Source organism: Glandiceps talaboti, chromosome 3 (genome assembly GCF_964340395.1).
Source record: "Glandiceps talaboti chromosome 3, keGlaTala1.1, whole genome shotgun sequence".
Taxonomy (NCBI): Eukaryota; Metazoa; Hemichordata; class Enteropneusta; family Spengelidae; genus Glandiceps; species Glandiceps talaboti.
Genome location: NC_135551.1, coordinates 32,277,190 through 32,300,810, shown reverse-complemented (window position 1 = coordinate 32,300,810; position 23,621 = coordinate 32,277,190). Strand labels below are relative to the sequence as shown.

The following is a 23,621-nucleotide window of genomic DNA, read 5'->3' as shown; positions in this document are numbered from 1 at the left end:
GAGCTATGTCTTCGACTGAAGGCTTGCATTTTATTATTTTTCTCCATATTTCAAATAAATTTTTAAAGAGCGCCATCAAAACCATCATTTCCTCTAACTGTCCTTTCCTATTTCCTGTCGTTATCATGGTCTTATCAGAGTTTATGAACTTTACATTAATTAGTGCAGTCAGAGGAAGCCACTGGGTTAAGCGAGCATGGATCGACTGATCAATTTATTGATTATTTGAGTGAACAGGGTTCGCATGGTCCTGGAAAATAAAACCGTGGAAAACCCTGAAATTTCAAACCCTCCCTGGAAAACTGCTCCCTACCCCTGGAAAATGAGTGCAATCAATTGACATTTCTGTGCTCTAGCTACCCATTCAAACGATTCAAAACACTCCTAAATGTGAAATGGCAAAACTAATTTCAAACTCTTTTGCCATGCTGGTGAATCAAAATTCTCACTAACCCAGACAGTCAAACGATCATTCCATGAGATACTTCACCCATTTAACATGCGTATACAGTTCACTCCCTGCCGTCATGTTTGTTTTGATCTTGCATACTATGTATATTGCTACCGTACTTCAGTCTTCATATCGGCGACATATCATAGCCATGCATTGCAATATTGTAACAGTAGGTCTGTTAGCATGATTATCATAACATTGTAACGAGTATCAAGGCATCACTGTACCCCTAGAAATTGTTACATTATTTGAAAGTTCAACATACATGGCGTATGAACCACTGATGACATAGTGCAGTTGAATTTCTGGGTTGTGGAAGTATGGTTTTGACATTTATATTGTCAATAATTGAAATTTGTATTACAATGTTCCAATAACTACTCTTTTATGATTATCAGTACAGTAACATTCCTAAATTATCAAGTTGAGAAATCGCGATATTTGGCAAGAGAATTAGCTGTCTTTTGATGGTCAACACCCCTGGAAATAACCGAAATCAATGCGAATACCCCTGGAAAACTGACGAAAAATCCCTGGAAAGCCCCAGAATTTTTTTTATTCTAAATGTATGAACCCTGTTGAATGATTGACTCATTGAATGATTAATTTTTGTGGGGAAATAAAACTTATTTTGTGTGTGATAATTGATCAATTGACTGATTGATTTTTGTGGTGATTTAGAACTTCATTTCCTTCTTTCCCTGGCTACTTTTCTCTCTTTCAGCTATCTATAATTCTCTCTTTATTGACTAAATAAAGACATCTTGTCCATTCTTCTCCTCTTATCTAAATTAAAACACCCCTAATCTCATAATTAGCAGGGATCAGATACTGAGAAATCTCTTTATCTACTGGGTGATTATCACACCCAACAAACACTCAAATATGCAATACCAAGGTCCTTGTTGGTGCATATTTGAGGGCTCATTTGGTGTGATAAGATATTATAGATATGATAAGACATAGATAGATAAAAAGACTATTTTAAAACTTGTACATCTACTATGAAAATTGAAATATAACCTTTGGTAGATACAGATTATAAAGTAAGAATATAATAATACATTCCCAAAATTGCCATGACTTTTTTTTTAACCTAAAAAGAAAGTTTAATGGAAGTTGTCAGGATGTGAATCTAATGGCATTATTATTTGAAATACAGAGAAAACTACGAAAATAATATCAAAAATCGGGAAAATCATAAACATTTATTCCTCCTGGGCCCTGTGGTTTGACACTTACCTACAATATAATATCTTTATAATAGAAAGAATAGAAACAGATGTCATAGAGTGTAATATATGAATAGTAATATCCTTTATTCACCATCCTGCATTTACTAGAATACAGATTCTGTTGAATGTAACAATGAATTAACATGAGTTTGTAATCATATTGCAGTCTTTATATAAATCATGCAATGATGTATGTGATCCATAGACAGATAGATAAAAAGACTATTTTAAAACTTGTACATCTACTATGAAATTGAAATATAACCTTTGGTAAATACAGATTATGTAGTCAGAATATAATAATACATTCCCAAAATACCATGACTTTTTTTTAACCTAAAAAGAAAGTTTGATAGAAGTTGTCAGGATGTGAATCCAATGACAGTTGATTTCAGTCCTGATGTGTGCTCTTCAAGTATTGTGGTACTGGTCGTCTTCTTTCTTGGTATGAACCCATCTGTGCAAAAAGTAAATAGACAATAATCAACATCTCCTTAAACAAAGTGAACAAGTCATTTAGCTCCTTGTCATTTCTGTATTCTCCCTGAAAAGGTAACAGTGAAACTGAGCCCTCTTGTAATTCTGTGTTCTCCTTGGGGAAACTGAGCCCTCTTGTAATTTCTGTGTTCTCCCTGAAAAGGTAACAGGGATACTGAGCCCTCTTGTAATTCTGTGTTCTCCTTGGGGAAACTGAGCCCTCTTGTAATTCTGTGTTCTCCTTGAACAAGGTAAAAGTGAAACAGAGCCCTTTTGTAATTCTGTGTTCTCCCTGAAAAGGTAACAGTGAAACTGAGCCCTCTTGTAATTCTGTGTTCTCCTTGGGGAAACTGAGCCCTCTTGTAATTTCTGTGTTCTCCCTGAAAAGGTAACAGTGAAACTGAGCCCTCTTGTAATTCCTGTTCTCCCTGAACAAGATAATAGGGAAACTGAGCCCTCTTATCTTGTCTTTTCTATTTTCTCCCTCATCAAAGTAAGAGTGAAACTAAGACTTATTGTAATTTCTGTGTTCTCTCTCAACAAGGTAACAGGGGTACTGAGCAAGCTCCTATGCATCAGTGATATACACCGCTGCCTTCAATGGCGGCCATTTTTGCACTGTTTAGAGTATTAGTATATGTCACATGTTCACTACTTTTTTTAAATGGATATTTAACATAAAACATCAATGATGTTAATAATAATTAGTTTATTGATAAAATACACTGGCTCAATTCTGAAATACATTGTTAAATTACGATTATGTACAATTCCACCAAAAGCTAGTGCATCATGCGTCTACAAAGCTGGTAGTTGGTATGTCAACCAGCAACCAGTGTTCCTTTACTTACCTTCCAAAAAATTGTTCTAGTGATATAGAAATTTCGCCAAACAGAAAAGGTAATTCATATGTATTGTTTATTAACTAATCTGCCCTTAAATACAATCTTTATTGGTAGTATTTGAATGCTATGATTTTTACGACAAAATCCTATATGGCCCCCACTGAATGCAGTGCTAGTTGGAACAATTGGACAGGAAGTTGTGGAGGTTGACTTTTTTATGGTAACGCTTCGTAGGAGAGTGGGGGGTACTGAGCACTCTCAAAATGACTTCACTTTGCAATCACATAATTTCCATTTTCTCACAGAATGAAGCAATAGTCAATTAGCCCTCTCATAATTTCTTTGTCCTCTAATAACAAGGTTGACATAAGCACTAAGCTATCATTATGTAATTTGTTTTTCCTGAATGTGGAGATAGTAACTTGACTCTCCCAAATTTCTGTATTTCTGAACATGAAAACAGGGCACTGAGCCCTATATCTCTGTACTCTCTGAACATGAAAACAGGGCACTGAGCCCTACATGTATATATCTCTGTACTCTCTGAAAATGAAAACAGGGCACTGAGCCCTACATGTATATATCTCTGTACTCTCTGAACATGAAAACAGGGCACTCTCAACATGTCTCTGCATCCATGAACATGAAAAAATGAGTACTGGGCACTCTAATTTCTGTGTTCCTGGATGGTGACATGAGACAATAATGATGCACTTGCTATCAAGTTGTTGACCTAAATCATATGAATGATTAATAGTCTTTGAAACCACTTGTGAAAAAACAGAAAGAAGAATTGGGTTGTGATTTGTAATTTGATGTAATACAGGAATGACTAAATAAGGATGGTGTTTGAAAGAAGGAAATCATTAAACTATATGAAAATACTACACACAAACTATAGAGTGTATCATTTACCTGTACAGGATCTCTAGCAAAAAATCTTCTTTCTATTACCTAGTATCAAAACAAAAGGGTAAATGGAATAAAAAAATGACAGAATAACATCAACATAAAAGAACAATACCATCTAACATTACATGTATGGTATACACTGATGGTGAAAAATATGAATAGTAATCATGAGCTTCAAATACAAAGCACCAGTTATATTTATTTGAATGCATATGTCATAAAAACAAAAGTTATTCAATAAAGGTTTCAACACTGATGGCGCTGAAGTACCCCAAAGTAGCATTTACAACTTCACCTCAAATAAATCACATACATATCTTTGAGAATTAAATGGCTTAAGACAGAAGAGTAGAAATTACCTTTCCACTTTGTTATGGTGTTTTTAACGTGTCACTTAAACCAAACAAGCCAGGAAGGCCGTAGTATTGAATTGGGAGCACCATTCTGATTGCAATGATATATAAACTGTTAATACATTAACAGTAATATGCCCCACAATAATCCACTATGATCCTTGACCCCCATTCATTATAGTATAACTTTGTACCAACATATTTTCCCAAACTGACATTATCCTAATAATAAATCAACCCAGTGCAGCAGAGAGAAAAATTTGTTTAGAAAAAATAATCAATAAAATAGGTCCAAATTCAACATACCTTATTTCCCTGACTTATTTGGTAGAACTGCTTCAACTTATTGAGAAACACTTTGACATGATCAACTTAAACCCCCTGATTTATTTGATAGAACTTAACTTATTGAGAAATACTTTGACATGATCAACTTAAACCCCCTGATTTATTTGGTAGAACTTAACTTATTGAGAAATACTTTGACATGATCAACTTAAACCCCCTGATTTATTTGGTAGAACTTAACTTGTTGAGAAATACTTTGACATGATCAACTTAAACCCCCTGATTTATTTGGTAGAACTTAACTTATTGAGAAATACTTTGACATGATCAACTTAAACCCCCTGATTTATTTGATAGAACTTAACTTATTGAGAAACACTTTGACATGATCAACTTAAACCCCCTGATTTATTTAATAGAACTTAACTTATTGAGAAATACTTTGACATGATCAACTTAAACCCCCTGATTTATTTAATAGAACTTAACTTATTGAGAAACACTTTGACATGATCAACTTAAACCCCCTGATGTATTTGGTAGAACTTAACTTATTAAGACATGATCAACTTAAACCCCCTGATTTATTTTGTAGAACTTAACTTATTGAGAAATACTTTGACATGATCAACTTAAACCCCCACAATCAATCTATTTCACAAGTCTATTTTTTATTATTGTAGCTCAATGAAGTTCCTGATAACAAACTTAAATAAACACAACATCTGAAATAGTGTTGTAAAGTCTACCATGTGTACTACACATGATGCCTCATATGAACATGGATTAGAATATTACAAATCTAGTTTTCCTCTCTGTCACACCCACTCCCACAGGATATAAAGGATACATGCAATTACTACCATGGTTTAATCTTCTCACTTTGACTTTGGACTTGTGTTAAAAGGTCACAGTAAACAACTTTCTTATTTTCATCTTTTCCCAATTTATTTTTCTCTATTCCAAACCCTTGAAAACACTTGTGGGATTTTCATGCATGTAATATGTCCCCTGACTACTGGAACTATTAATTGATCAATCAGAAAATTTATAGTGTGCCTGTATCCAATACGTAGTAAAGCTCAGAGCCTTGTTTTAAGGTTCTTCCTGAAGGCAGTAACGGTAGGTTTCTGTCATAGCTCTAGTGGCAATTTGTTCCAAAGACATGGTGAGGCACATGAGATTAGGCACAGCCACCAAAAGAATTAAATCTATCATTGGGTTCAAACAGTAAATACTTATCAGACGATCAAAGTGGTTGGTGACAAGCAATTCATACTGAATTACATGTCCTTTCATTCAAGATGGCATAACTGTTTTAACATGATATGCAAAGTTATGACTTGCCCAAATTGGTGTAATTTTGGCCTAACCAAAAAATTGTGTGGTTCCGATTACGCTCAATTTTAGAAGTAAGTAGATTTTTTATTTTATTTTTTTTACAATTTTTTTTTCATATTTGAGTGTCTAGTTCAGGTAGTTATGTTTCCATTGTTTTCCACATGGTCTCTGTATTATTAGGTTCTTTTCATCAGATGTACAGCCATTACAGATTGGAAGAACAGTTTTATATATTGTCTTTTTAAATTGATGTCAGTTTCCACATCCAATATTTCTTGCAAGACTTCACAATTTTCACAATTTTATATTTTTTTTCTACAATACTTAAAAAAAAAAGTTGAGAATCAGTGTGGAAAACTAGGTGGGGTCAGGTAACTGGAAAAAACAATTTTTTTTCTAGGCCTTATTAGAGATTTAAAAAGTAGCCTTCTAATTATTCATAGGTAAGTTGCACTGTGATTGCCATATATGGGAATATGCTACACAAATTCTTCACAGGCAGTTTTTTCATTAGTTCAGAATGGACAAAATTGGAATGGAAACTAATAATTATAGATCAGCTACAGTGAATAAACTGTTTTGGGCAAATGCTTTAATGCTCATTATACCATGCACAAGCCAAGATATAGTCTTTGAACAGAAAATATGCATTACAATGTATATGGTCATTCTATGTCATGACAACCTGTGTCTTCGTGATTGCAGTGCTCAAAATATGCATTATATGGTCATTCTATGTCATGACAACCTGTGTCTTCATGATTGCAGTGCTCAAAATATTAGTCAAAATGTCCTAAATTATTATTTTTCCCAGAATTATGCTTGAGGAGCCTGGAGGTATAATTATATTATTCCCCAATATTTGTTTTCATTCAGCCAGAAAATACTTGTGACCTAAGGGTTTTGTTACTACTCTTCTAGTGATCGTAGTTGACAAGGGCCCTTAGGTTAGTCATATTTTCCTTGGCTGAAGGAAGAAAAACATTGGGGAATAATATCTAAATATTTTTAGAGAATGTTCAGAATTTTAATTCTTTATTATTTTTTCAATTAAAGATATTTTTGCTATTAAATGACATGTTCAGTATTTGTTTTAGGTACTTATAATTGTTTTACTTGTCTGCAGTTACAGTTATTTGAAAATCGTTGTAGTTAAAAAGATTGGTTGTATAATCACATCCTTTATAATCAAATTCAAATTTAATAGAACACTTGCAGTCATGAACTGCACCTTTCATGCTATTACTCATAGAATATATCAATACATTCTTGTTAGACACACAAGGTGAGAACTTTTCAATCACTATTCAATGGCACTAGAAACCTAATTTTTTCAAACCTTAGTCAAACAGATGCAGAAGACCAACTTTCAAATTTATTTATAAACTAAAACACCACAGACCACATATGAAAAACTAAAATAAGCCCTTTATTAGAAAATTATACAACAAAGGGATGATGAGTAAATATTAAACAAACAACCCAAATTATATAACAAGAAAATACATGCAAACACAAAATCTAAACAATATAACATGCAATAACTATTATGTTGAAGCATTCACAAATTATAAATTTGAGAAATTGCAGTACTGAGAATAAGAATTTTTTTTTAAAAAAGCGCACATTCTTGTATTAGTTGTAATTCTTGTGATTCAGAGTCAGGATAGATAGAAGTAGGTGACATTTGGACAGACCTTACTAGGTGATTCCTTGGGTGTGCAACTGTAAAATCTCCGGTGTATCACCTAGGGGAGAGGGATAGACAGAAGAGGATGGCACAGTTTGCAAGCACTTAGCATAACATAGCTTTTCTGATGGTATTGATCTACTATCTTTGCTATGCACTTATCAAAGATGAATGTATACAGAGACATTTCATTTTAAAAGCTGAGTTTTTTTATTTGTTAGATGATAATAGGAATAGAAAGCTGAGTTTTTAAAAGTTGTTAGTTCCATAGTGTGTTGCCATGTTAAAATTTAAAGCACGATGAAAGTCAAGAAACAAAATTGAAATAACAGTTTTGACCATGCATGTGTCAGTGTGTTACTAGTGTATGAAATCAGAAAACAAGTTTATAGTTTGGAATATACATATACTTGACAACAAAAGCTGACTTTGTTCACTTTATTTAGTAAATGATATGCATTTGAACACAAAGTTTTGCTTACAATTTTTATAGTTTTATATTAAAGGATATCATCTGTTGACACATAATGCCATACTTGTATTACTAAGTGGCATGTATGAAGACTCATTATGGGTGAAAAGAAAACCTTATAAACATTGCTATTAACCAGAATCAGTATTTGATTGTTCTTTAAGGTCACAAAATGAGCCAATAGAAGGCCGTTAGTGTTTGTGAGGGCAGATAAGAAACTCAGGAGCGCCACTGTAGACATCAGGTGGGTATTGCAATTATGAACTCTTACCTTGTCAAAAAATCTAATCAGTTTTACAGCATTTGTGGATCCTGCTGCTAAATGTCTTGCTTGCATACAATCCTACAGTAATGAACAAAATGGCAAAAGGAAATATTGACATTGTTCTGTCATTATTTTAACAACTCTGTTTTGACTCTTGATATCAGCTACAAGGAACTGCAGTAATTTAGGATAAAAACTTGCATGAGTTTGAACAAGTTTCAAAGCTAGCTTTCCCCAGGGAGCTGGTAGTGAATGACTAGAATGACTCTGTTAACTTTGCTACTTTGATTGATATAAAATTACTAAGATTGTAGTCCCACTCACTACATTAATTTCATCTGCCCCACATTCCTCAGCAACTGGACTACTTCTAGATAAGATACTTTCTCTTCTTGGGTCTACTTGGTCCATTTTAGTACCAACTACGAGGATTGGTATATGACTTCCTGCATATTGCTCTGGATCATAGTCCACAGTACTGGTGGTAAAAACAAAAGAATTCTAACTAATTGCATTGGCATAGAGGGCACTACTCAGTGATGATCACCAGGTTGTGAATCACAGAATTGCAAGCTTGTTATCTTGTTACCTTTGCTTCCAAGCTAAACTTCTGTCACTAATAGTGATATTCCTTTGACACATGTTTTTGTTATGTCAAAAACTGGGGTAGATTTTGACAGCTCTTTACTCAGTATGTTAAAGGTAAAACTGAAAATTCACATGAAGTAAATGTATATTCTCCAAGTCTGACACAGATTTTAATTCTATACATATAATACATTATAAATGTAACAGTACAAATACATATAAAATAACACTTGGTTGACAAGACTAAAATTTCCTTCTCACTTCAAATATTTTGAATATTTAAGGAATTGGTAGACATGTTTAAGTAGTGAGTACATTATATAAAAAGGATTTGATTTCAAATGCTGTATACTTTTCACTTTGAGCTCAACCTCTCTCAATAAGGGACAATCACACAATGTCACAAAAGCTCAATAAACGAACTCAGTTCATTGGCGGGGGGGGGGGGGGGGTGACATCAGTGCGATCGTTGAACTACATTTTCACACTTTTAATCAAATCAAAATAAGCCATAGCCCCTCAACTTTTGTGTTCATGGCAAAGTCATTGAGTAAATTTGAATGGTATCTCTAGATATAAAACTTCATAATTTGACCTTGAATATGGAAGTCAAATTCAAAGGTCAAGGTATATGAAGCCTTCAGTTGAAGACATAGCCCCTCAACTTGTGTGTTACATTGTGCAAGATTATTTGGCCATATTTGATTCAGTTTCAAAACAAAGTGGTGTTCATATGTCTCACATAACATGTTACCTTTGTGCCAGGTTTGGTTGAAATTGGTTGGTGCATGTCGGAGATATGAGGGTGAACATATCATACAGACAGATGGATGGATGGAACCCAATGTAATAGCCCCCACTGGATGGTGCCTGTTGGGGGCTAAAATGAAATCTGACTTTCGGGATATAGATATTTAAATGGGGTCTTTGTGTATTCAACTTCTTGAGTTAATGTATCAAGAAAAATGCCAATCATTTCACCTTGGAAATGTGTGTCAAGGTCAAAGGTCAGGGTCTCATTAGAAAAATTATTATTGATAATGTGAGAGTAGACACTTGAATGGTGTCCATATGTATAAAACTTTTGGAAATTCATTCATTCATTTTATTGCCAATTTGAAAGTCAATATGTACATGTCAATAATGACCACATAAACAAAAAGGAGAAACAAAATGGCAATTTGGAGTCCAAAAACTAGCTTTCCGCTAATCGAGTTTGGCTCCACTGCCAATGGAAATAACAAGTTAACATTACGGGCTTAATTAAATGAACGTTTAGATTATAAACATAACACAGACACAGAACTAATTATGACACGACAAAGAACCATAATGGAAAATTTACACATCAGAAATGATATATTCTTTAAACACTTTCCTAAATGCATATTTTGACGTCAGATTTTTCATGTGTATGGAAGACTATTCCAGAGTTTAGCACCTGCATATGAGATTGAAAATTGTCCGACAACCATGTGTGTGATAGGAATAGGTAGATTTTGATAACACCTCTCCCTAGTTTCATATCTATATGGTCTACACTTTGAAGTAATCATTCAAATGATGAGGAAGATATCCATTACATAATTCAAATATAAAATTTCCAACAATAACAGGCAAAATGTGTTTTTATATCACAAATACATGTATGGCTGCCATTTTGCTATACTGGTCAAGGTCACAAAATTAAGTGACTTGCATATCTACCTCACAATGTCTGAGACATCAATGGTCACTTCAAGAATGTTCTCATGAATATTACTAATATCTTATAGATGTTGTACATATCTATAGACACAACTGTATATCCCTTATACCAATATTAGTTGTAATAAACTTCTTGTAATCTCTAGCTTTAGTTAATTATCCTTTGAGATAAAGCATTCTGATTTTAGCAACAACTGGACTCATGAGTAACTTCTCTCTCACTATCCACAATTCCCCACCCTCTACCTCATAACAACCTGCCTTCTAATGTGCCTTGCCACACACATAGTCAAACCCAAGTCATGATTAAAATATTATCACTTGAAATGTCTTATTCAAAAAAGCTATGAAAATAACCAAATTTGGTTACTAGACCTTGAAGACTTTCAAGTCACAGGTCAATGTCTTAAAAGAAAGCTCAAATTTGACAATATGGGTGTGGGCACTTGATGGACTCACTACATATTATAACTACAAAGTTATGATGCTTATTAAGAAATTCAACAACAAATATGGCTGCCACTCAGCAATATTTGATTTGGTCACAATACAAAGTAAAATGCATATGTGTCACACAGCATGTTGCATTTGCACCACGTTTGGTTGAAATCAGTTGATGCATGCCAGAGATATGAGGGTGAACGCAATACAATAATATGGCTGCCATTTGGCCATATTTAATTCAGTTGCAAAACAGTGACATGCATGTCTCACATAGCATGTTACCTTTGTACCAGGTTTGGTTGGTCCATGTCAGAGATATGAGGGTGAACATACTGATGGATGGACTCAAGGATGGAACCAAATGTAATAGGCCCCTATGGGCAGTGTCTTCAATGATAACATTATTTAATATTGAGATGTTGATAAATTGATCAAAATATTGACTTCTAATGTGAAATACAGTGCTGGGTTTCTGGTTAGTATTTTAATGTTTACCGTCATGTTTTTATACTGTATCAATTGGAGGGATGTGACAAGGTTTACACATGTAAACATGTTAATATCGCACTTGTGAACATTTGTTTTGGGGAAGGGAGGGGTTTTGGCCTAAATGAACAAAGTCTGTGTACTGAGTTTGTGTGACATTGTGTGATCGCCCTAAAAGCCTTTAACAATTTTTATGTACACAAATTGCACTGACCTATTGGATCCAGACTTAAACCCATTGCAATCTTTGTTAAGTACTTCTGCTAACCATTTCCGTAGATTCAAATGTGATTTTCTATTTGTTAGATCATGTACTAAAATTAAACCTGAAAGAAAAGCAGAAATGAGATCCATTAATGTTTAACATTGCAAATATTAAGTAATAATGCAAAGGGTGAAATTAAACAAGGGATACAGTAGATATAACTTACTGCTCTATCACAAACACCATACTTTTATTGATATCATGGACTATCAATGATTGAAGCATATAACTTTATAAGAACACAGCATGACAGTTTTTCCCAGACAAAACTAGATGTGGACAGCTATCCGTTGTTACTGATGGAGCAGTAAGTTATATCTACTGTATGGTGTTACTGATGGAGCAGTAAGTTATATCTACTGTATGGTGTTACTGATGGAGCAGTAAGTTATATCTACTGTATGGTGTTACTGATAGAGCAGTAAGTTATATCTACTGTATGGTGTTACTGATGGAGCAGTAAGTTATATCTACTGTATGGTGTTACTGATAGAGCAGTAAGTTATATCTACTGTATGGTGTTACTGATAGAGCAGTAAGTTATATCTACTGTATGGTGTTACTGATGGAGCAGTAAGTTATATCTACTGTATGGTGTTACTGATAGAGAAGTAAGTTATATCTACTGTATGGTGTTAATGATAGAGCAGTAAGTTATATCTACTGTATGGTGTTACTGATGGAGCAGTAAGTTATATCTACTGTATGGTGTTACTGATAGAGCAGTAAGTTATATCTACTGTATGGTGTTACTGATAGAGCAGTAAGTTATATCTACTGTATGGTGTTACTGATAGAGCAGTACGTTGTATCTACTGTATGGTGTTACTGATAGAGCAGTAAGTTATATCTACTGTATGGTGTTACTGATAGAGCAGTATGTTGTATCTACTGTATGGTGTTACTGATAGAGCAGTACGTTGTATCTACTGTATGGTGTTACTGATAGAGCAGTAAGTTATATCTACTGTATGGTGTTACTGATAGAGCAGTACGTTGTATCTACTGTAGTCACCTGGATTTCCATTTGCCTTGGGGTTTATAAATGTAGACATGTACATGTATGTATATGAAATTCAGAACTCTTCCATAACTCCTGACCCCCCATCCCACCTCACCCCAGCCCTACTACCTACTGTGTTGTGAGGATTCTAAACTTTAGATTGAACATGAAATCCTACATTTGAAGGGAATACTGCATTAAATCTTATATTTCCATACTGGCTTCTGCATTTCGTTTGCCAGCTCCTTATTTTCACTAAGTTAGGAAAGTATGCACAAGGTAACGATGTATTCACAAAGCACTTACCATGTACAGGATTATAAAATATATGTCTGCTTTTTACATGATTTGCTGATCCACCAACATCCCAAAATTCTAGAAAATATGTTTTTTGTGATGGAGTCCCTTCTTTGTATTCATGTACCTAAAATGGAAGACAGGGTTTAGAAACAAGTTACTTGTATGATTAATTCTTTCTGCTTCATAAGAATTGATGATGTTGGCCAAAGATCGCAATACTAGTGTCTTGGGCAACAAATGTTGTGTGAAAGCCATGTAGTCTGAAAGGTCCACTCATTGTGGAGCATATTAGTGGAAAAAACAACTAAAACTTTCAGGCTAAAAGCCAAGTTGTATGTTCAAACAAAACATATGGACTACAAATCCCAAATTGTTCTTTACCAACTACAGTGCACATAAATATCACAGGTTAACAATCATTATTTTCCATATATTACATATGCACATATAAGATAACTTTACACCGAGATTCTGTCTATAAACAATATCATTGTAACCATACAGTGTGAAAGAACTTCATTTCTTTGACAGAACTGGAGACCAACCAAGTGTTCCCTTTAAGGCTGGTAAGCCGGTAAATGTTACTGGGGTTCCCAAGTCAATTTATTGAAGTTCCCCACGGGCGTGGCCAATGTTTACTACCACTGTAGCAAACAACAGAACACATGTAAAATGCTTTGAAAATAGTGTTCTGATGAATTAAAAGGCAAATTGGTGTTGTGAAATCTCTTCAGTATGTTAGTATAAAAGGGTTTGAAAAACATGTACTCTGATTGCATGTTTTTTTCCATGGTACTGAGAGTCGACTATTTACAATTGATACCTACCTGTACACCTTGTTGCAATCAACGTGAAAAGACACGAGGCTAGCTTTGCAAATTTTGTTATCATGTCTACATGGAAAATCAATGCATGAAAAAGCCACATTCATAGTGGACACAGCACAGTACAGTCAAAACATCACACTTTTATCATATGTAAAAAAAATTGTACAACAAATGTGGTCATATTCTTCAGTATAAAGCTAGATAAAAGATAAAACAAGTCTTCATAGAACACATATTCCCCTCAAATGTGACTGACTGGAGACATCATTTAAAAGAAATTGGTGGTAACATATAAATACTAAAAGTGTCTGTGATAATGCAGGGATATTGCTGAATTTCAGTCAATGAACCTGAAGATCCAGGTCTAGGTCAAAGGTCAATGTCTAAAAAGAAAATTTAAACCTGGTAATATAGGGGTAGACACTTCAATGTAGTCTCCATGTATTAACGTTTTTGAGTTAAGGTTGTTGCCTAGGCTATTTTTCATCTTATTTTTTACTGTAGAAATATTGTTATAACTTTGTTAAAAATAAAGATATTGACTCAGAATGTACAGTGTTTGTCCCTTTAACACCATCGTAACATTAAAAACATATAAGTATAGTTTGATTACATTATGATAAAATTTGACACCTGTGTAAATAATTTACATGTATATGTCATATTTTTCATATTTTATACTTTGTAAAAGGCAATTTTGATTTGTTTTTAAAAACAATTTACAGTTGTCTACATAAATAAAGATATCAAAATCTCACTAGGCAATTTTTTTAATCCAAATCCAAATTTTTGTTGATCCTGTATCCAGTTTTTCTACAAAGCTGTACTGATGCTGCCCATTAAACTAACACAAAATCCCTCTGGTGAGTTTTTTGTCCTTCATATCAATTATCCAATGAAACAAACCCGATTTCCCTAGCATATGTAATAAGCTAGTAAACTGAAAATGAAGAAATGCTCAACATGATCAAAAAACAGAAAAAAAATGTTGTTTTTTGACAATTTCTCAACCCGTTCAAAGTGCTTGTAGAGACAATATTTGCAAACAAGGAAGCGATTGTGTAGAATAAATGACAATCGATATTTGCCTAGAAGCAAAGTTTACACCATGGTATTGGATGCTTAGAAGTCTAATGTGTAATGCTATGGTAATGCGATTAACTGTGTCAAGGCTAGGGGACATAATAATAATAATAATAATAATAACTTTATTTGCCATATGCTAACAAAGCATTGGAAATTGATTTTTCACACGAGCTCATAAAAACACAAAACAGGAATAAAACTAAGAATATAAAAGAATGACACAACAGACAATAAAACACACACGATACTAAAATACAATATTAAGACAAGTTATATAAAACAGGCGGTAGATGTCTATGTTCGGTTTAAAATACGGATCGCAGAGGGATAAAAACTCTTCCTAAAACGTTCTGTTCTTGTTCTGATGGTCCTATACCGCCTACCAAAGGGTCAAAGTTTAAAGAAATCATGTGCTGGGTGGCGAGAATCCTGAATAATGGCTTTTGCTTTGTGCATAGTACGTGACTTATAAATGGAATATAATGATTGCAATTCTGTGCTGATGATTCTTTGTGCAGTCCGCACAACCCGCTCAAGTGTATTCAATTCATTCTTGGATATTATTGAACCAGACTGTGATAGCATATGTTAAAATACTCTCTATAATACTGCGATAAAAGTTGACAAGAATGGAATTACTCATGCCAATTTTCTTCAAAAATGCCTCAGAAAATATAGACGTTGTTGTGCCTTCTTTACCAGGTAATCAGTATTAGTTTGCCAAGACAAACGATTTGAAAGTTGAATGCCTAGAAACTTAAATATAGAAACAATTTCAACTGTTCTATCATTGATGTTAATGAATTACGTTTATCTAGATGAGTTAATACTGAATGAAGTGCAACTGATACAGCATCTTCTACAGAGAGATTGGCACGGTATGGGTCGATAGACTTTTGTAATATAGACTTAATATGGTGTAAGACTATGCGTTTGAAGCATTTCATGATGACAGATGTAAGTGCAACCGGCCTATAGTCATTGGAATTATTGTAGATGTCTTGAAACTGGATGGCACGACACACTGCGAAAGTGAGGTATTAAATATGTCTGCAAATACACTCAATAGCTGTTCAGCACAGTGTCCAGACCTGCTGCTTTGCGTACATTTACACTCGCAAACATTTGCTTACATCAGACCCGAGGATAGTAAAGGGTGTGTCATCATTGCCATTATCAAGGCGTAAGGGGGGATCTAAGTTCACCTTGTCAAGACGAGCATAACAGTCATTTAAACGATCAGGAAGACTTGTATCAGTATCAACTATTGCAACACATTTGCTTTTATACGATGTAACTGCTTCCAGTCCTTTCCATAACTGTCGCGAGTCATTATCTTTGAGCTGATTTTCCAGTTTTTTCCGATATTGTCGTTTAGCAGATCGAATTGCTTTGTTCAGTTAATATTTTGACTTCTTATAAGCAGTGACATTATTTGCCTTGAATGCATCAGACTTTGCCTTAAGTTTTACGCGAACATTGCCGTTGAACCATGGTTTCTGATTGGGATAGCTACGTATAAATTTCTTTGGGATGCATGAATCTATGCAGAACTTGATGTAATCTGTCACCACATCCGTATGTTCGTTGAGATCTGAAGATGATTCCTTGAATACTGACCAATCAGTGGACTCCTGGCAACCTTGAAGACACATAACTGAATCGTCAGACCAGCACTGGACAGATCTTGTTGTTGGTTTTGCAGACTTCAGTTTTTGTTTATATGCAGGTACAAGAAATATTGAGGAGTGGTCTGATTTACCATAGTGAGGATGAGGCAGAGAACAGTATGCGCCTTTGATGGTTGAAAAACAATGATCAAGAATATTCTGGCCCCGAGTTAGACAGGTGACGTATTGATAAAACTTCGGTAACACCTTCTTGAGGTTTGTACGATTAAAGTCATTGGCAATTATTGGCACTGCGGCGGGATAGGAATTTTCACACCTGGTGACTATGTTTGACAGTTCATTCAGGGCAATCGAAGCATTTGCATTTGGATGTATATAAACGGATGACAAAACAACACCTGAGAATTTGGGTGGTAAAAAGTACGGCCGACACTTGATTGTCAAACACTCTAAATCAGGAGAACAAAATTGCAAAATTTTTTGAACACCAAGAATTGTTGATTAAAAAGCAAACACCACCTCCTTTCGCTTTCTTTGTAATTTCGTTAGATCTATCCATTCTATAGATTGAGAAGCCTTAAGAACTAAGGGAATTGTCCGGGATGTCCACATCTAACCATGTTTTCGTGTGAAACAAAACACACAGCAGTCTCTCATATCCTGTTTGTTTTTGATACGACAAAATAGTTCATCCAGTTTGTTGTCGATAGATTGCAAGTTTGCGAGGTGAATGCTAGGAAGAGGGGGTCTCGCTGAACATTTGAAGAAGTTTCTTCAGAACGCCACCCCTTTTTCCCCGTTTACGTTTACGTCAACCAATGATTCCATAAGGTGTGTTGTGGTTCTCATTGTTTGGTGGAGCACAAAATGAAAAATCGCAAGAATGACAGCTAGGTTGAAGTTTAAGCTCACCTATTCTGTTCCTGACATCTAGGAGTTGTTCACGATCATAGACGAAGAAGGTAGAAACATCAGACAAGAGTACAAGGATAAAAACGGCGAAAAAGACAAGAGCACGTCGTGAAGTGTCGCCATGTAACGGAGCCATCTGGAGTTTTTTCAACATCAACAAACTCATACTGTGCATGCATAGCTTGGATTTTACTACGGTTGCTCAGTTATTTCTACAGCATGTTATAGTACTTAGTAGTCAGCTGCTGTTGCACAACTCTCAAAGACTCACTACCATATCTGATGATGCCGAGAGCGAAACTAGGTAAAAGACGTTCCAAACTTTGTTTTAATTTACACAAAATAATTTAAATTGAAAATAAGAAAGCAGTGCCATGATCTATAGTGGATTACTATTGGAAAATGCTGAAATACATGTATGGTTGATATATAATCATAAGGTATACACAACATGTAGAAAGAACCAACATACAGACAGACAGACAGACAGACAGACAGACAGACAGACAGACAGACAGACAGACACGCACACACACAAACAAACACACAAACAAACAGACAGACAGACAGACACACAAACATACACAAACAGAGACAGACACACAGACACAAACACACACACACACACACACACACACACACAGACAAACAAACAGACAAAAATATAAATAAATACAGACAGACACACAAACAGACACACAGACACAGGCACAGGACAGACACACAAACACACAAACACAAACACAAACACAAACACAAACACAAACACAAACACAAACACAAACACAAACACAAACGCACGTGTACACGCACATGCACATGCTCACACACACACACACATACACATACACACACACTGTACTCATGCCAAACACATGTATCAGCTACATACAGAGTTTCCTACACCACACAACATTTGATGTGTTTGTGCTATTGATATTTACCTTTATGTCTACAGAGGCTCCTATTGTCCATGATGCATTGGCTATGGGTTCATTATGACATATCAAATGAACTAAAGAAGATTTGCCTACACCTACAAATAAAGAACAAAAAATAGAGATTCTACAGTTATTACAGTGGCAGCTTACAAACAATATTCCTTCTCTGCTATGAAGAATAGACAAATTTCTGGTAAAGTTTGACTCTTTCCTTTTAATAATAAAAATACCGCCTACGGCATAGTAGCACAACTGTATTTGGCTGTAGCTATGGGCATTGTCTTGTTGCTACGCATATTTGCTTACAGTTTTGGAATCTTTCAAAGTTTATTCATCTGCCTACCCTGCCAGTTGTGATCCTTGAAATATACATCACCATTTGGCTGTTGCTATGGGTATGGTCTTATTGCCAGGTATATTTGCATACAATTTTTGAATGTTTATTTGCTTGCCAATTAATCCCAGTTATTATTTTTTCATGATATACACCATCATTTGGTTGTTGCTATGGGCATAGTCTTGTTGTTAGGCATATTTGCATACATTTTTTGAATCTTTCTTCACTTGGCTACCCTTCAAAGTTTTCATCTTTGCAATATAAACCATTCACTTGCCTACCCATCCTTGTTATTTATGTAATATGCATCATTTCACTACTACATTAGGATTATTTTAAATGTAGGTGTGAAAAAACAGTTATCTGGCAGAGCTAGAACAAAAGTTGGTCCTGAACAAAAGGGTCCTACGTAATCTGTATGGATTAATTAATGCGAGAATCTGGGACTGAAACATTGCCTTTTAAGGGTATAACAAAGAATGGAAACATTGAAAAGAAAAAGAGGGCCTCTATAATAATCTTTGGAAGTCATAAATAATCAAAACATATGAACATAAGCATTTCACAGAATATTTTGCAGAAATACACTTTTCATATACAATGTATTCAACCTACATGTAATCTTCAATAGGTTTTTTCTCCTATTATTTCATACCTCCATGTACATTTAGTTGTTATAACTATCTTCATACCTAAATGTAGATTTAGTTGTGATAACTAGAAATGCTATTAGGTGATTTTTGAACCTTTTGAATGTTTCTAGTATTGTTTACAACTTATCTGGCACAGCTGTAACAACTATATATAGAAATAAACTACTGCATACATATAGCTACATCTGCATTAATTCAGTTTAGCCTCAACAACACTAGTGGCCATATTGACAGGCTGGTACTGTGTATAGTAATTACAGGATTATGATAAAACATGCAAACAAATAACACCAGACATACATGCAATGTGTATGTAACATGTGTACAACTTATTAACTTCCTCACAAAACTAAAACTGCTGAGATGGTATTTGTATTTTATTAAGAGGTGAATTCTTTTATTTTTAACAATGCATTAAGATGGGAAAGAGAAGTGATTTGAACTTAGTCTAGCATCAAACATTTGTACACATACCAGTACACTAACCATAAGTTATGTGAAAAAACACTTTAGACAGTGAAATATTCTTTGGTGGCATATAGATACATTCTTTATAGTGGTCTGAGATTACATGTACTAGACAGTGTGATTACATAGACATGCTTCAGCAAAAGAATAAATGGAAAGATGGATAGACTACATTATACTTCCCACATTACAACACCACTTATAACCTAGCTGGCAATGGTCAATACATTCTCCATATTGAAATGCCTTTATTGAGTTTGCTGGCAGAATTGAATATTTTCAAGTTTCTACTTTTCTTGTGATAGTTAAAAATTTAACTTATTATCATCTGTACCTTTACAAAAGAAGGATTCTTTTCAGAAAATTCCTAAATATTCAAAATTAAGAAAGAGAGATAAACAATACCAGAACTACAAGCATTATATTTTGACAGACTGTTTGGTTGGGGTAACCATATGCTCTCAAATATACAATCACAATTTCACAAGTAAATGATTCTTTTCAGACAATTCCTATAAATATTCAAAAATTATGAAATAAAGATAAATAATCAATTAATAAACAAGAAAATACATGTATTTTCAGAATGTTTCGTTTTTTCTCTATTAGCATTTGTTTTGTTGGTGGAGGTCTATTATATATACTTTATAATATGTCATGGTGAAAGCACCACCATTGTTCAGAAATTAAAGAAAACATGTTTTGACAAATCCATTATTACTCAGGGATGTCAACAACCTATATGAGGGAAATATATAGATTTTTGTCTGCCATATGTACCATATGACATGTCACCTTTGTGCCAGGTTTGAAAGAAAGCGGATATTACATATCTGAGAATTGATGTATAATGGACGGTTGGACATAGCCCACTGTAGTAGTCTTCCTTTCCAGGGGAATAATTAATAAAAGAAATACCAATACATCAAATCATACACTTTGTCCATGTGAAAACTTTTGCTATGTTGGTAACAAAAATCAAGAACTTCCACTATAATTTGTAGTCAAAAAACAAAGGTGAGTGGGCAAACACTTGCTGATGAAATATTTTCAATTCATAAGCAACATAACAGCTGTTCTTGATCCTTTTGTTAAACAGATTAATAGGAATAATAACGCTGACAACCACTGAAATGCACAGCTTTGCACAAGCACTGACTATGTCACAATGTGATAATACAATGTTTATCTTTTTGGTTTTCATGTTACAGTATAATCGATCATTCTATCATTGTGGTGACATATGTACATGTATGATGTTACCCCAACGTGTCACACAGATATGATGGAGATTGGCTATGAAGTGTTTGAAACCCTGATCATCTGAAATGGCTTGATTGTAAAATCTTGAGCCTATCAACAGCACTCTTGCCAAAGGTTTCATTTACTTTAATTAATAAATATGGTTCCAGGAACCACAAGTGACCTTTCAGACCCTCAGTCTGAATTGCATCTCAGACCACTATAGTGGTCTGAGATTGAATACATCAACTGAGTATTGCATTGGCTTGACAGGTGTGATGCTATACATGTATGCACCAACAGCTACATTTTTTGTATGCTTTTCATACATTTAGCTCTGGAATGCAATGAGTTTCTATATCTTACAAACATGAAGAAAAAATCAAATTACTTTTACAAGTATTTCCTCAGAGTTAAAATGCTAGATTTGAAAACTTCAACATTTTAAGTTTCAATCTAAGTATAGTGTTCTGGCTTCTGCAAAAAAATCACAAAATGTACTTCCTAACATCTGAAGGCAATTGACAAAGATAATTTAGTATTCTATCTCAGACCACTATATAGTGGTCTGAGATATGCAAATGACTGACATGGAAAACAATCGATACACCGGATCATGGCTTTTAGCTCTACAACACTTGTATAGAAGTATACAATTTATCTATTTATTCGCCACACATAAAGAATACGCTTACATCACAAGAAAGAAAGAAATTCACACAGAAAAAAAAGAGAGAAAGAAAAATGAGAGAAAAGACCTTGATGGGTTTGAAACCTGTGTGACTGCGGGCTGGCAAAATAGCAAAAACAATGCTAACCTGTGTGACTGCGGGCTGGCAAAATAGCAAAAACAATGCTAACCTGTGTGACTGTGGGCTGGCAAAATAGCAAAAACAATGCTAATCTTTGGCCATTCCCCATTTAAATGGGTAACTTGTTAAATAAACAAATGCAAATCATAATATACTTGTAGTGATAATCTCAAATGAGATAAATCATTGACTGTTTATACAACCCATAGGTCACAAATATTTTCTGGCTGAATGAAGAAAAATATTGGAGAATACTATACATACCATCACCAGTACTAGTATTCTATTTAAGAAAATCGGGGACATGTGTTGCCATGACATAGACACACATTGTCATGACGTAGAATGACCAGAGTATATATTCCATATTTTTTGTTGAACTTGGCTTGTGCAGGTACATGTATAATATATGGAATATAGACAATAAGCGGGAAAATGCAACACTGCATTCATACAGTACCTACAAATATTCACTGGAACCAGAAAATTACATAACAGTTATCAATAATAGACAACACATCAAAACATAGCACAACAATTCAGGATACGCTGCCATAGTCTTGCAATTGAGAAGGGACGCCACACACAACTCAAAACTCCAATTGGAAATAGACTATGTAAAAATTGTTATACAATAACAATATTTGATACATTGCAAACTATATACAAGCAAAGATTAAATTATTAAGTGTAATTTATAATATCAATTCAGAATTCAATAGAACAGAAAAGAAAGAGTAATTTAAGTTTATAATGCAATCAAAACAAAAAGAAATTATAAATTGCTCTCTGCATGTATCTGAACTCATGTAAAAATATTTAATCAAGAAAATTACTTTACTTATAACAATCTTTATTGCGTAACATCATGCTTTAGCAAGCACGGTAAAGCATACAAAAATAAGTAAATAAAATACAATCATTTAGCCAACTGCTATATATTTTACATTAACAAGAAAGTTTCCAAGAGAAAGTTTATCATCTGCAGACAAAATATAATATATATTATATTATATTTATAATACTTATAATACTTATACTTATAACATTAGCCTATTTTATTGTAGTGCTCTTTAATATCTTTATAACACTGATGTATCCAAATAGAATTGTCAATTTTCTATATGGTTGTAATAAAGTTATATCTTATCTTATCAAAATCACGAGTGCTGAAGAAAGCGTGCTTAATTTGCTATGTACATGACCACATTCACCATACACATCGCGATGTACAGTACTACTACTAGTACTACTGTCACTGGTACCGGCGTGCGCTAGTGCTAGTAATCAATGTAAGTTTCCTAAAATTTAGAAGTTATCCTATATTTAATAAATAGTTCTGTCTCTTTGTCAACCCACACGCTGAACATAAGCAGCATCTAGACGCTAGACGCCTTACCTACCTGAGTCGCCGACTACCACGATCCGGACTTTCTCGATATCGATGGAGGCCATTTTTAGTAGATATAAATATACGGAATTGTGGGTAATAAGAGATTGAACCGTTCAGACTCAGAGTACTGTAAGTAATATACGCCAGAAAATTATTTCATAAAATACTAGTATTGAGATCGTATTTCAAGCTAC

At 34.2% G+C, this 23,621-nt stretch overlaps 1 protein-coding gene across 1 annotated transcript; it reads right to left on the bottom strand.

Moving 5' to 3' along the window:
* Positions 1 to 1,788: 1,788 nt before the first annotated feature.
* On the bottom strand, positions 1,789 to 23,489 carry LOC144432677 (rab-like protein 3). The gene is made up of 8 exons (XM_078120942.1): positions 23,438 to 23,489; positions 18,526 to 18,617; positions 13,132 to 13,249; positions 11,772 to 11,883; positions 8,657 to 8,810; positions 8,339 to 8,410; positions 3,927 to 3,965; positions 1,789 to 2,146 (listed from the first exon to the last, which is right to left on the bottom strand). Exons 1-8 carry the CDS (start codon positions 23,487 to 23,489, stop codon positions 2,081 to 2,083), a joined length of 705 nt encoding a protein of 234 aa, XP_077977068.1. The 3' UTR covers positions 1,789 to 2,080.
* Between the last annotated feature and the right edge of the window lie 132 nt (positions 23,490 to 23,621).